Source organism: Mastomys coucha, unplaced genomic scaffold, assembly GCF_008632895.1.
Source record: "Mastomys coucha isolate ucsf_1 unplaced genomic scaffold, UCSF_Mcou_1 pScaffold1, whole genome shotgun sequence".
NCBI lineage: Eukaryota > Metazoa > Chordata > Mammalia > Rodentia > Muridae > Mastomys > Mastomys coucha.
In genome coordinates, this window is record NW_022196891.1 from 74163256 (window position 1) to 74179379 (window position 16124).

Sequence of the window (16124 nt, forward strand, 5' to 3'; positions counted from 1 at the left end):
TGCATTACTAGTCAAAGTGCTAAGAATAAGCAACTTTGAGTGCTCAGTGATTGTGAGCCCCCCTACTGTACTCCAACAGTCAAAGAACATGGGAAGAATAGGGTGTGGAAAGAAGGTAGCAGGCAGAGTGAGTGCTGTCCTCCATACACATACCCATGAACTCACTCACACAGCTGTGGTTACCTACATGAGACCAGTATAGTAACAAGCCAGTTACAAGTGCCCTATCTGCAACTGGGAAACTACTGGCAAAAGATGGCTGCCAAGGTAAACCGATTTTTCTTTGGAAGAGTGTCACAGGCAGGTTGTTCATGTCCCAAACTCATGAGCATAAAGGAAGCACTAGTTAGTTGAATTAAGCACAGCATTTCTTTCTTTATAACGGCCTGGATTTATGGGGATGGCCATGGTAAGCTAAAAAGGAGGATGAGGCAGTGAATATAATCGAGATAAATTGCATATGCATATGAAAGTATATGCATTTAAAAGTTTAAAGCAGGTAAAAAAAAAAGTAACTTCAAATAGGCTAGATCAAGCAGAAATAAAGACTATCAAGGACTAAAGATGAGTTTAATGGAATATCACATTAAATATCACTAAATTAAAAAATAAAGAAAAAACAAACATGACAACAACTTTTAATGACTCTGAGAAATAACCAAAGAATAAAACTCAAGAATTGACAGGATAAGAGAAGAAACAAAACTATAAAATAAAGACAGAAAATCTATATAATGAAGTTGGAGCACAAGATTCCCAAATCAGAAAAAGACACTGGCACTAGAGCATGGGAGGCATTTAAAACTGAAGTAGATATAAGCAAAAAAAAAAAAAAAAAAAAAAAAAAAAAAAAAAAAAAAAAAAAAAAAAAAAAAAAAAAAAAAGACCTTCTTCACGTCCTGCTATAAAAGAGTGTCCTTGTTCATCTTGTATTTGGGCCATCATGTTGGCGCAATTCTTGGGTGTGGCTTCTGGTATTTCTAGGAGACGTAATCTCACAGCAAACTCCCTGGTCCTTGGGTTCTTACAGTCTTTGGTGCCCCTTTTGCAATGTTCAAATCTACACAAATAATTACAGGCAACTAAGGAAGGCTGAGAGCAGGAGAAATAGTCATTCCCAGGAAAGAGCATATCACGGTCAGCCCTGAAAACACACATACAAGTACCACTGTGCAGACTTGAGCAGGTTGTACTTACATAATTAGAAGTATGTGTGTGTGTAAAACAACAATTAATGAAAAAAGAGGTAATTAATTTGTAAAATAGCAAGTAGAGGTATATGAGATTTGGAAAGAGAAAACAGAAATGGGAAATGAGATAATTAAAATCTCAAAAAGCATTATATATGTGTGTGTACATATATATACACATATACATATTACATATATATATGTACACACACACACACACACACACACACACATATATGAGACAAGACTATGGATACCAAACCAAGAGACAATATTAAAAGGGACAAGAAAAAAAATTAAACTATAAGGAATAATGTCTTAGGAAAAGCCAGGAAAACATGAAAATATCATTTCAAGCTGAGGCAGAAAATGACTACTAGCTAGTTTCCTTGGTTGGTTGGGGTTTTGTCGATGTTTTGTATCTTGATACAAGTTAGGGTAATCGGGGAAGAGGGAACGTCAACTGAGGAAATGCCTTCATGAGTTTGACCTATAGGTAAAAAATTTCGTAGGGAACATTTTCTTGATTTAATTATTGACATGGGAGGACCCAGCCACACCTTAGCAAATGGTCTTAGATTTATAAGAATCTAGGCTGACCAGGCCATAGGGAGCAAGGCAGTAAGCAACACCTCTCTACAGTCTGCGTTTCAGCTCCTAGCTCCAAGTTCATGACCGACTTCCAAGTTAAGTAACTCTTCCCTCTCTATGATGCTTTTGATCATGCAACTTATCACAGCAATATAAATCAAACTACTGCAACTACTAATGAAGACTAATATAGTAATGTCTCTTTTACTTAATGAAAATTAAAGATATTCCAAAAAGTTACAAAGTGGAGTAATTAACAACTGACAAGTCAGCATTTTAATGATACTTAAAGGGAAACGTACACAGAAAAGAAGAGCAGTAACAAATATATATTTTATAATTATGGCAAATATCTCTAAATCATTACGCTAAATGTTACTGGTCTTAAATGTCCAATCAAAAGAGGCAGAGAAGCAGACTAGATTATAAAGCAAGATCCAACTGCTGGATGTCTTCAAGAAACACATTTCAATACAAAGTAAAATAAATACTAAAAGTGTATGAATGTTAAAAACAAAAAACAAAACAAAACAAAAAAAATCTATGCCAAGTTAGTTAAAATGGGGACAAGCAAGAGCATCTACACTTCTGAAAATGTAGATTCATGTCAAACTTAGTCTTAAGAGGTATGAGGAGTTACTGCACAATAATAAAGAGAGAACTCATTGACATGATCAATTTCACAAAGCAAACAGTACTGGGTATTAAAGCTAGGTCCAAATATTGTAAAATTAAGAAATGCAGACATCCTTTACAAACCCACCTCCACCAAAAAAAAAAAAAAAAAAAAAAAAAAAAAAAAGGAAGCAAGAAACTTCACACTTAAAAAGGTATTATCTGTAAGATATTCCAATCAACTGCTGTGAAACACATGTTTTTGGCTAGCCATAAAATTTTCTATAAAATAGATAACATTTTAGAATGCAATGTAAGTCTTAACAAAAATTATGAAATGCACATTGTGTCTAATCAGATAATAATGGAAGAAAATTGAGAAATGCATAGCAAAGATACTATAAACAATATACAAACTAATCAAGAATGGATAATATGTTCTGTGATCTGTGGATCATATTAAAGAAGTCAGGGAAAATTTTTTAAAAATTGTAAAATCAAACAAAAGGAGCAACACATCCAAGACCTTAAAATACAAAAAGCTAACTAAAAATTAATGATACAGATGCGATGCTTAAGAAAATAGGAACACAATCTACAGTATTAAATACAAACAAATTATAGAGATCAGAGATCAAGACAACAATTAATGAAATGTAATCTTAAAGGATACTATAAATGATAACAACAAAAATTAAACAGTTTGGAACCCCGCTCCCCAGACAAACTAACCAAAAAAGAAGACTCAACATAATAAAATTAAAGGCCATATGAGGATATTATTACATATACTAATACATTTCAGGTTGCTGAAAATGTATCTTCCAATAAAATAGAAAACTCAGGTAAGAGTTTCAATATGTTATGTACTAAAATTAAGACAATCAGACAGAAACAACTTACTTAGACCTATATCAAGGAATAGAACTGAAATTCTAATAAAGCTTCCCCCCAAAAGAAAAGCCCCAGTCCAAAACAATTGACTTTGAAATTCTATCACATTTTCCAGAGACAAGAGTAACATTCTCAAAAGGCTCCAGAAAATAGAAAAGGAACACTATCAAAATCCATCTGGTAAACCAGCGTTACCTTCATTGAAAATCCAAAACAGAACAGAAAAACACAGAAAGTTAAATGCCATCCCTAACGAATAAAGATGCAAAACTACCCAATAAAGTATTTGAAAACAAAATGCAATAGCATATTGAAGAAATCCTACATTATGATGAAGCAGGTTTTACTTCAGGTATTCAAGGATAGTTCAATAAATAAAATGTGATACATAAGTTAATAGTTCAAGATATGCAAAGAATATTAATGATGCATAAACAGAAGAAAATGTGGAAATCACACAATCATTTCAAAAGATGCAGGAAAGGCCTTAACAAAGTTCAATATCCCATTGTGATAAGAATGCTAGAGAAATTAGGAATAAAGTATAATACTATCACATAAAAAGACAATTCAAAACAAATATATATGCAACTGTACATTAAATGTGCAAGACTTAAAGTTTTCCTTTAAAATAAGGAACAAGAGTGGCTATTCACTATTCTCATATTTATCGTAGTCTTTGAATTCTTAACCAGAGCATTAAGGCAGTAGAAATAAATAAGAGATATGAATAGAAAAGAACATTACTTATGTTTCTAGACTATACTTAAAAGACTATAAAACCCAATCAAAATACTTTTAAGTCTTATAAATACTTAGAGCAGGATCCAAATCAACAAACAAAAATCAGTAGCTTTCCAATACACAAGTAGCAAAAATGCTGACCAGGAAAATGTCATTCCCAAAAGCCTAAACAAGTACATTTACCTAGAAATAACTCTAGCCAGGAAGTAAACATTTATACAGTGAAAACTTTAACACACTGAATAAATTAAAGAAGACATTAGAAGAGAAAAAGCTCTTCCATATTTGTGAATAAACAGAATTAATATTTTAAGTGGCTATATTACCCAAAGTATTCTATGTACAAATACATTTCCTATCCAAATTCTAAAGATGATTTTCACAGACTTAGAAAACGAACCCTAATATCTCTATGAAAGCATATATTCCTCTGAAGAGCCAGAGCAGTCCTAAGTAAATGGAGCAATAAACAAGTAAAACAATACAAGGTTTCAGACTATATCACAGAGCCATGCTAGCAAGGCTAGCACAGACCCAACAACAACAGAAGAGATAGACAGACACAGAGGCCAATAGAATGAAATAGAAAAAGCAGAAAGGAACCCAGGAATCACCTAAAAGCAATCAAAACATACAAAATGGGTAGAAGACTTACTCATTAATAAATGTTACTACAGGGGCAAGAGAGAGCTTAGTAGTTAAGAATACTTAACCTTGCAGAGGACTAAGATTCAGTTCCCAGTATACACATAGTAGATTAGATCCATCTGTAACTGTAGTTCCAAGGAAATTGATGCCCTCTTGTAGCTTTCTGCTGACATCTACTGAAAAAGACATGCAAGCAGTGCATACATACATGCAAACAAAACACTCGAGCACATGAAAAAAATTTTGCAAAATGGAATTAGAAAACTTGGGTCTACAAATGCAGAAGAAAGAAACTATGCATATCTTTCACTTATAAAAAATTCAATTCATTTCAGGACATTCATCAAAGTCCTGAAACTCTAAAACCACTAACAGAAAACTGTAAGATATATGCACAGCTGTCTGAATAACTGTATACAATTTGAATGGCTCCAAATGTATTAGGAGGAACTGACAAACTGGGTTACCTGAAATTGAATTGTTCAGGCACAGCAAAGGAAGCAATTATCAAAGTGAATAGACAGCCTTGGAACTGGAAGAAAAGCACGGTTACTGTTCATGTGACAGAGGGTTAACATTCTGATTATAGGAAGACAAACTACCAAGTAGCAAAAGTTGAAATAATCCAATAATTTGGAAAGGGACAGATGAACTGAAAAAGACAGTTCTTAAGAGTTCAGTATCTAATAAATGAAAACGTGTACTTTTTTAGCCAAACAGGAAATGTATATTGCACATGACTCCAGTAAGAATAGCTGTCATCAAGACTGCAAACAGGACGCAAGGTAAGGAGAGGATCACTGCTGGTAGCGTGTAGGTCAGTCCAGCCACTATGGGAAACGCTCTTCAAGACCACTGTGACCCTGCTAACCTACTCCAGGGTATAAAGGAGGAGGAGTCTAAGCCAACCCACCGTCGAGATTTTATATACATATTCATTTCTGAATGATTAATTATACCTAAAATATGAAATAAGCCAGTATGCTCATCCGTGAATGAGTAAGAATGTCACATACATATACAAATTCAGCCAAGAAGGAAGAACTGGAGATCCTGATATTTAAAATACAAAGCTAGAAGGAAGCTACGAGGAGAAGGATCAGTGCAAGGAAGGTAGAGGGGCTGAAAGTTTCCATGAAATTGCCATTCTGTACTGTAGCCTCATGCACAGAAATCACGAGAAGTGAGCGCGGTCTGGTCACTGCTCCTAGTTCTGAGGAGCTCACCATGTTAGACGAGGAGGCATGTCTTCTCTGACCTGTAAATGCAGTCCTATGAGAGTTCAGGAAACTAGCCTTGAAATACTATAGAATCATATCATAAAATGAAATGCAAAATAAAACTCATTTTGCCTTGAACTTTAGATGTTAATATGATTATTATAGTGTAGTTTTCTTGGCTTGAGAATTTTAAAAAAGATTTGAGTGAAAGCAACAGAATTCTGACATAACCTACATATAGCTTAATAACTCAGATTCCTGGTAATAAAGATATTTATAGAACCACAAATTTAGTAAAAAAAAAAATCAAGTTTTAAAAGCACCACCATGAATCTGAAATACTTTTAACTTAAAAATCACCCAGATCACACCTCCACAAATTAGTAAGTAGAATTCAGATGCTGACTGCCTGCACTTCTGTCTTATGTGAATTTAAAATGAGATGATTTTAGTTCACAGAAGAGAAAATGCCAGCCAAATAATGAGAAATCTGAATAAGTAAGAGAGGATTTCAAGAATGACATGTAACTGAAAGTCATATGCAAAAACTAAAATGAATTTTTTCAAAGACGTTAATACAACTGTGTGCAGTACTAACAAGTCTGAGTAGTCAATCATAGAAACAGTAGGTGGCTCAGTACCTGCAAAAAGAACCTAGCACAACAGTGAGAATGTGTGAGATCCACAAGATTCTACCAGATCATGAACATCTTTCATGAAATTTGAGCCTGTGAGAGATCACAGAAGGCCAATGTGTAAGTTTTAAACATACAGAGCTGAAGACAATTTGACAAATGTTTAAGTGTAGACTTCTTCAACCCATCTTGAAATTACATTAGTTTTCAGACGTTAGGCTTTTCCAATACTTTTCTATTTCTCGTTAAATTTAATATCGGCTAAATTAATGATCATGGCTTTAGCATATTAGTAACAATGTTACTTCTTACATTATTAGACTTTACAAGTTAATTATATAGATCTTGATTTGTGGCCTGCACTGCACTCAGTGCTCCTCTAAGTTTTGCCTATAGATTTCTATTTCTTCTCTATAATTTTCTTCCCCAGTCATCCTTCCATTTGCTTATTTTTAAATATTAAGTACATAATATATGTTTGTAATATACAAGCTAAAGAATACACAAGTGAAAAGCTTTTCTTCCACCCTGTACTGAGTAACAGAGCCAGTTCTAAATTGCAGTAGACAATGAGATATTCACACACAGAGAAAGGCTTGTGCACATGTTCGTGATCACATTTCTCTCAGCGTAATAGCATGCTTTGTACTCTCTCATCTAATAACATTTTATATACTTAAGTAGCCACCTACTGAATGTTCATTCAAGATACCATACTTGTATAATAAATGTGTTTAGCCATATATTATTTGGCCACATATCTTTGTTTCCTGGGATTATAATTACTAGAAACAAAATTGCTGAGTGCTTCACTGTGGCTGGAATAAAACTGCCCTGACAAAAGCAACTAAAGGGATCCTAGGGTTTATTTTGGCTCACAGTTCAAGGTTAGAATCAAACATGGTGAGAAGTTACAGGAGCCTGAAGCAGCTGGTCACACTACAACCACAGTTCCATGTCAAAGCTGATGAATGATAATGCTTGTATTCACTCACTTTTTCCTTTTTATACAGTTCAGAATCCCAGGCAGGGAACAGTGACACTTAGAGAGGGTATGTCTTGCCACCTCAGTTACCTTAGATAAGTTCACAGACATGTCCAGAGGCCCATCTCTCAAGAGATTCTACATTTCATCAAATTGAGAACAGAGTCCAAAAATATGTGTATTTTAAATTCTGACAGGTACCAACATGGAAGTTGCATTAACTGCATTTCCATCTCTATGAGTAAAATTCTAACCTTTAGGTGCTATCTCCCAAATCTTTCTCCGTTATTATTCTAATTCAATACACAGTTCCTCAAAATGATAGTAAAAACTTTATAAAAATTAATTTATAGCCTTGTTCTGAATTTTTTCATAACTTGAGTATATCCAACAATTTCACATGATCAACAATAAACCATGTGTGAATCTTTGCAATAGTGTTTTTTACCCATATCAACAAACCAGCGCTTAAGATGGCAGTCCCCAGCACCACACCATCCATCATCTTCATATTCCACGGACATCTGACTGAAGTGCCATGTTTTCTATGTCTAGGTTATTCTTGTAATGCTCAAGTTTTCTGTGTTTTGTGCTCATCCACTGGTGGCACGCTATCATCTCTATTTGAACTGCACTTAAAATTACTCAGTCCACTAATAAAAGTGGACTCAAAGTCTATCTTTAATGAAGAATTGTCTCTTATTAATTTATTTGTATTTGAGGATGAGACATTCTAACTGTAATATGCTCACAATAGAAATAACATACTCCTTTGTGGCAAAAGCAATATTTTAATACACTCAGAAAAATCTGTACTATCTCTACATTCAAGATACAGTTACCATGTGAGTGAAGGAAATATCAGACAACATAATTTCTAAATATCAGATAACCTTTTTCAAAAATATTCTATATCATTTATTTATTTAGATTGGAAAATAAGAATATAAGTCTATGAAATACAAGCTTCTACTTAGTACATTTCAGCAAGTTAGATATTTAAAGTATTTCCAGTTACTATTTCTATACATTACACTTCTATTTCACAATGATTTTGTTCAAAATAGGAAGAAGATAAAGGAAAAGTACTAATGAAGAGATTTAATTTCTATTCAAAACTGTAAGATCTCTTAAATTCCTTCATCATCATCTCCTTCACTACTGAAATATACAAAGAAAGGCAAACCAAAAGCTCAGTACAATGTATCTATAAAATATAGTCAGCTGAGTTCAAAATATAGGTTTTAAAAAAGTTTTACAAGGTTCACAAGAAGCTCTTTCGAAAAGTTATCTAAAACATAATTAACTCTGCATCTATAGTTACACATTCTAATAACATAATTTCAGAAATCACACTGTGGGAGCTGGAAAAGTGTTTCGATGTTTAAGAGAACTTGTTTTTACAGAGAACTCAGGTTCAGTTCCCAGCACCCACATACTGGCTCAAAGCCATCTGAACCTCTAGTTCCAGAAGATTTGATGCCCTTTTCGGACCTTATTGGACACCAAGCACACACATGCTACCAGATATACACGTGGCAAAACATGCACATATAAAATAAATCTAAAAAAAAAAATCAGTAAGTAAAGGGGATTATATCTCTCTAAAAATCAAATTGTGGTAAAACATGTTTATCTTTCAAAAGTAAAGTAAAATAGAGAATATGGTTATGCTAATATATGATCGAAATACTCCATTCGAAATACCCATCTTTGTCTACTCAATAGGAAGACCTGTGCAAGCTCCCGTGGAGCTGAGAAGTACCCTAACTCGCACAGTATGGAACGCTTTTATTGAAGTACTCCATGCAAAGGCTAGATTGATTTCTTGACTCACCTCTCCTCCATTAACATATTCCATCACAAAACACAAACGGTCTTTTGTCTGGAAGGAATATTTCAAGGACTTGAAATGAAAAAGAAAACAATGTTAATTATAATCCTATATTCTTAAAAGATTATATAATGGTACCAAAAATGAAATACTTAGAAATAGTTAACATAATTGATAAAATGATACTATTCCATACGATTACATTTACTTCACACTAGTGCTTTCTAAGAAGATAGTAGACAAAAGCATATTTGGTAATTGTGGTAAGCACTTTCAATGTACTGTGTCACCTGAGACTGACTCAGTACACAGTGTGCCAGTTTTCATTTTTGCAATTTCTCCAGGGAACTCTAGCAAAAGTTCCTCAGGAACATAGTTGCTCTTCTTAACTATGTCCAAAATAGTTCCAGTGTTACTTTGTACATACTAAGGCTAAAACATAGGAAATGTGCAAGTATGGTATGTGTGCAAGTCTCAAGAAGATACCAAAATGTTCTTATTACCCTGGAAAATAGACATAAAATACTTTAACAAAGACCAGGTATCTACTGATGATCCTGAAAATGTCTAGATAATTCTAGACTATTAATAAAGGGTTCCAATTTTAAACTATAGTTTTTCTTTTTAATCTTAACATGCTTGGTACAAACAGGAAATATAAATAAACTTTGTAATTACTCTCTACTACACAAATACCCAGACTGCATGGAAAAGAGCCTGCCTGAAAACATTCTCCATACATTAAGTCACTGTTTATATTTTTTCTAATGAAGAAAAGATAGAAGGACTCATTCTGCATTTAACAATGTTACATTCCTGTATTTTCATCATGAAAGGTCTTGTTTTTATGAAGTCTGTTCATTTAAACTTTTGACCTTTGAAAACTGAAGCTGTGTGGTCATTCACTTTTTTTCCTTTCAGTTATTTCTGACACTGTAAATCAGGTAGCTCTAGGATTCACTAGAGACCCCAGGTTGGCTTCAAACATGTGGAGAGACTCCTGTCACAGACTCCTCAGTGGAATCAGTCATGAAACATTATGCCTGTATTGCATTATTAGTTGAACAATAAAAATAAACTTTAAATGTCTACCATTTTATTAATGAATTCCTTAAAAGTCCAGAAGTGACCTTCTTGCACTGTGGACATATTTAAAGTCAGGGAGATACATGGGAGAAAAGAGAACAGTTTCTAAAAATTTGTACACAGATAATAGGGGGACTATAAATACATATCATAAACAACATACATCTCTCAATGGTTTAAAAAACCGAACTTATAGTCTGTCATAAAAATGTAGTTCATGTAAGCAAGTGTTACTTAAAGCAGTCATAGTTTCATTCTATACTAAAATCCCACTAAATTTAAAATGTCGTAATAGCAGTCCTCTAAGCACTTACTGTTAGAAACGGATGCCTGGTGTTCTTTAGCACTCTGCTTTCAGTAAGAGTGTGAGCCACTTCATCCTAAAGAGAAAACACAAACTATAACTACATGGTGTAAATACTAATAATACAATAAGTAAGAGTGTGTGCCACTTCATCCTAAAGATAAAACACAAACTATAACTACATGGTGTAAATACTAATAATAAAAAAAATCTCACCATTTGTCAGAAATCAGAAAACAGTGACTATATACTGAAAAGGGAATTAAAATACACTGTATGCCTCCTATGTTGCTTAGCTTCCCCTCTATCACTACACCCAAAAATCAAGTTAAAGGTTGAATTCTGAGCGGTAGAAGATATAAATTAAGTAACTCACTCATATTTGATCAAAGTTTATCAATAATGACATAAAATTAACAATGAAAAGTATTTAAGGTGCCGGAGAGATGGCTCAGCAGTTAAGAGCAGTGATTGCTCTTCCAGAGGTCCTGAGTTCAATTCCCAATAGCCACCATGTGGCTTCACCATCTGTAATGTCTTCTGGCGTGTCTGAAGACAGTGTAGTCACATACATAAAACAAATAAATAAACTTAAAAAACTGTATGTAAGATGGAAAATAATTAAGGCCTTCCCCTTATAACAAACAATTTATCATCTAATACTATAGCACAATTTAGTTGATATTTTTAGTTATGATGTATTTTATTCAGGGAGATATAAAAATATAATTTATTGATGGTTGTAAAATAAACTCTCCTCAGCAGTCAGTCATTTAAAAAGGAACCGCCGGCTATGCACTTCCATTCCAAACTAAACATTTCAAAACAGAAAGTAAGAGTATGCAAAAGCACTTCTTTTTGCTTGTTTTTTCTTTTAATATGCTTCTTTTTACAAGTCTTAAACTTCTTACTTCAAATGAGTTTTAAAATGTGAGTATACTTCGTTAAAAGAATGTTCTTCCCTAATTTTGTTCATAAATCTCATCTTGATTTGTTAAAAAGTGAACTAACTAAGAGGGATTTTCTTTTAACATATGGAAATCTTGGAACATGTTTCACACTTCAAAGGCCATCATCTTAAAGATGGAGGAAGGAAGAGAATGGAATCTCTATTGTTTGTTTCCAGAAAATTTTTAAATAAATAGCTTGCTACATCAACAAAACTGTTGGCAAATGTTAGGTCATAAAGAAAGAGATGGAGAATACAACATTAGGATATACAAATCAAAAGGACCCTCAGATAATGTCAAAATGGCAAGAGCAGGTGCTGACAGGAATGTGGAGAAAGAGGAACATTCCTCCATTGGGGTGAGATTGCAAACTGGTACAACCACTCTGGAAATCAATCTGCTGGTTCCTCAGAAAGCCAGAAATAGTTCTACCTGAAGATCCAGCTACATACCCAAAAAAATGCACCACCATAACACAAGGACAAGTGTCCCACTATGCTCATTACAGCTGTTTCTCTAATAGCCGGAAACTGGAAAGAACCTAAATGTCCCTCAACCTCAATGAATACAGAAAATGTGGTTCATTTATACAATGGAATATTATTCAGCTATTTTTAAAAAGGATATCATAAATTTTGCAGGCAAATGGATGGACCTAGAAAATATCATCCTGAGTAACCCAGACCCAAAAGGACATACATGTTATACACTCACTGATAAGTGGATATTAGCCAAAAAGTACAGAATACCTATGATACAACCTACAGACCGTACAATTTAACAAGCAGAAAGACCCAAGAAAGGATGCTTCGATCCTATTTAGAAGGGTGAAGAAAACAATCACAGGAGACAGAGGGAGGGAGGGATCTGGGTGGAAGCAGGGGCTGGGGTTAAGGGGAACAGAATCAGGTATGGGTAGCAGGAGAGAAGCCCAGAGGACCCATAAGAAAGAATGGGAAGTATGCAGCCTGGAGGGGGCGGTGTTGGGGGACCCTCTAGAAAGTACTAGAAACCCAGGATATGAGAGACTCTCAGGACTCGATGGGGGTGACCTTAACCAAATTACCCAACAATAGGGAAAGGGAACTCCACCTCCAGTAGATAGACAGGGCCTCCAGATGAACGACAGGGTTACCAACTCATGGTCAAAATTTCTGACCTGGAACTGTTACTGTCTAAACAAACTGCAGGGACAAAAATGGAGAAGAGACTGAATACAGGAGCCTAGCATGGCTGTCCTCTGAGAGGCTCAACCAGCAGCTGACTGAGACAGAAGCAGACACCTACTTCACTGGACTGAAGTTGGGGATCCCTAAGGTTGAATTAGAGAAAGGATTGAAGAAGCTGAAGGGGAGGGTGAGTCTGTGGGAAGACCAGCAGTCCAATTAACCTGAACCCCTGGGAGCTCCCAGATACTAATCCACCAATCAGGAGCAAACACCGGTTGCTTCTAGCCCCCCCCCCCCCTATATGGCAGAGGATGCCTGGTCTGGCCTCAGTGGGACAAGATGTGTCTAATACTGGAGAAACTTGAGGCCCCAGGGAAGGGGGAGCTCTGGTGGTGGGGACTTCCTCTCAGAGGCCAGGGGGCAGAGGAGTGAGATGAGGAACTGTGGGTGGGAGGACTGAGGGGGGGTGGGACAGCTGGAACATAAATAAATAATTAATAAAAGAATAAGTAGCTAATGGTAATACAGGTATAAGACTGTTTTGTAACAAAAAGATTTCTTTGTTCACAGATTTCACAGGCTAGTGAAGAAGATAAATAACTAACCAGTCTATATGAATAGGCTTTATATGTTATTATAAATGAGACAAAAGGAAAAATCAATGCTACTGAAAAATAAGTTTGGCCGTGTGGTTCAATGGGAACTGCAGGGAATGGTGGTTCACATGACCAGATCTGCACTGTTCAGTTTACTAGTGCTCCACTGCTATGTACAGTAAAACACAGGAAACTTTAGAAGACTATCAAAGTACCCCAAGATAGAAAGAAGATGCTGTGGACTAATGGGGTGATTTGAGGTATTTTTAGGATTAAAATGAACTGAAATATTCTAAAAATTACATGCTTCAACCAAAAAGGTAAATCAATCAAAAGAAATACATCTTTATATGCAGCAAGAAAGATATTTACAGAGGGGCTAACATTTACCTGCTGTGGGCTAGTGTGCTACGTAATCTGAGTCTGTAACTAGAAAAATATTAAAACAGTAGCAAGCAGCAAACCAATTTAATATTAGAAATTATAATCTGCTACTTTAGAAAAATGGGAGATATTTCGTTCTGTTTTGGTAAAACAGTCACATTCCACATAATATTTTTCTACATAAGTTTGTAAATTTTGTGAAATTTTGTGACTCTTCCTCCTCTAAATTCTTCAATCAACTTAACCATATGAATACAGTCAAGCAAAGACAAACAGAGATAAGAGGAAAGAAAATTCTTAGTTACGATCACATAATTAAGAGGTAATAAAATAGATCAATCTTTAATACATTAAAATGCATTTTCTATCATAATTTATATTTAAGGTCAGAAAATTTTCCATTAATGCAAATTTAATGGTATTGTACTTCACATACTGATTAGTTTTTCTATGAAGATATGGTACATATAAGCTAAGAAATAAACACAGATGCCAATAATTTTTAATTACACTTAAAAGCAACATGCCAAAACAAGAAATTAAAAGTAACAGTGAGAAAATTTTGTGGCTAGAACAACGCAATGCTTATTTAAAAGTTCATGTGCTAATGATGATTACAAATGGAGAATTTTAGAAGTACTAAGGTTTTGAAGAATAACGTTCTTATAAAATTGCCTTTGAAATACAGATTTCCATATATTCAGCCACCATGAAATACTAAACAAGGACTCTTTAAGTCAAATTCCTTTAAAAAAAAAAAAAAACCAGAGAGAGACTATCTCCTGAGGTCATGGGGGCAATCATTCTAATTTTATCACTCTAAAACTCTTCCTTAACTTGTTCACTGTTTTATGACAGTTGTGTTTGAAAAATAGAAGCAAAGAAAAATAGTACATTAAAACCTAAACAGGAAAACATGTTTACACTATTAACAAGCCATGTACTAGCAACCTAGTTTTACCTATCTGCTTGCTTCTGATGAAGACATAGCATACTTTTAAAGCTCTTAAATCATGGCCCTAACCTCCCATCCTGAAAGTTTGGGTAAGGAACTACATTCCAATTTGTAATATTTCTTCCCCCCTCTCTTTGTTTTTTTATTATTCCTTAATATCTCTTCTCAGATTTTTTTTTTACCTACTTTAGGAGGTAAAAAAAAAGGTTATGTATGTGCCAATGAGGATTACCTAGAAGTACCTGGAGGATACATAATTTAAAAGAATAGTCATACACTTATTTAAATATTTTAAGGAACTTACAGGAGACACAAAAAAGTAGCTCAATGAATTTAAAGAGAAAGAACTTAAAAGATAGTAAATGCATGAGTGATGCCCAGGGAAACAAAAATAGAAGGCTGGTAGAAATGACGAAAACAATCAAGACTTTTTAAATGAAACTCAATAAAAAGATAGAAACATTGATGAGGACTCAAGGTGGAATAAAGATGAAATAGAAAAACCCAGTAACCCAACTAGAACACTCAAAAGGAAGACCTTACATGTAGAATAGATCAAGTAGAAGATAAACCATCAGGCCACAAAGATGAAGTAGAGAAATTGGACCAAAAACACAAAGGATAAAAAAAAAATTGAAAAACACAGAAAAGGAGCATACAGGAAATGTAGGATGCCATGAAAAGATCAAACCTCCTAATTATAGTGATAAATAAGAGCAGAGAGTCCCAGACAAATGTTACTAGATCTTTAACAAACATTTCATGAAACTAAGGAAAGAAATATTAATATAAATGCAAGACAAGACACAGAAGAACAAATAGACATGACCAGAAAATAGAATTCACACAGCACATCATAGCTAAAATCCTAATTATTTTATGAAACAAAAAAGTGTATTGAAAACTGCAAGAGATGGCGGGAAGTCACATACGAAGGAAAAGCCATCTTAGTAGCAGCTGATTTTTCAGTGGCAACTTTGAAAACCAGAAGATCGTGGAACAATGCATTCCAAGTCCTAAAAGACTATGAAGTAAATCTAAAATAATGTACCCAGCAAAGATATCCGCCATGATTGAAGGGGAAGCAAAACTTTCCATAATATGAACAACCTAAAAAAATTACATCCAACAAACAAAATCTAAACAAAATAAAAGAAAAAATTCCAGAGCAGAACTGAGAAATAAGCATAGCCACAAAACTGAAAACAATACACCACCATAATTAATTGTTAAACAAAGTATCACTGAGACTACCAATAACACCACCAAAACTTACCATAACACCACCAAAACTTAACAACATAACACCACCAAAACTTAACAA

At 34.4% G+C, this 16124-nt stretch overlaps 1 protein-coding gene across 5 annotated transcripts in view; it reads right to left on the minus strand.

Annotated features, from left to right (window-relative positions):
* Window positions 1–16124, minus strand: part of Akt3 (AKT serine/threonine kinase 3) — a 238624-nt gene that overhangs the window by 51853 nt on the left and 170647 nt on the right. For all 5 annotated transcript variants that reach the window (XR_004123675.1, XM_031390820.1, XM_031390809.1 and 2 more), the window contains exons 8-9: window positions 10757–10822; window positions 9360–9428 (exon numbers count right to left, since the gene is read on the minus strand). Coding sequence is in view for 4 of the 5 variants with exons in the window: in XM_031390820.1 (XP_031246680.1) it covers window positions 9360–9428; window positions 10757–10822 (135 nt within the window). In the remaining variant the exon portion in view is untranslated. The remainder of the gene's footprint in view (window positions 1–9359; window positions 9429–10756; window positions 10823–16124) is intronic.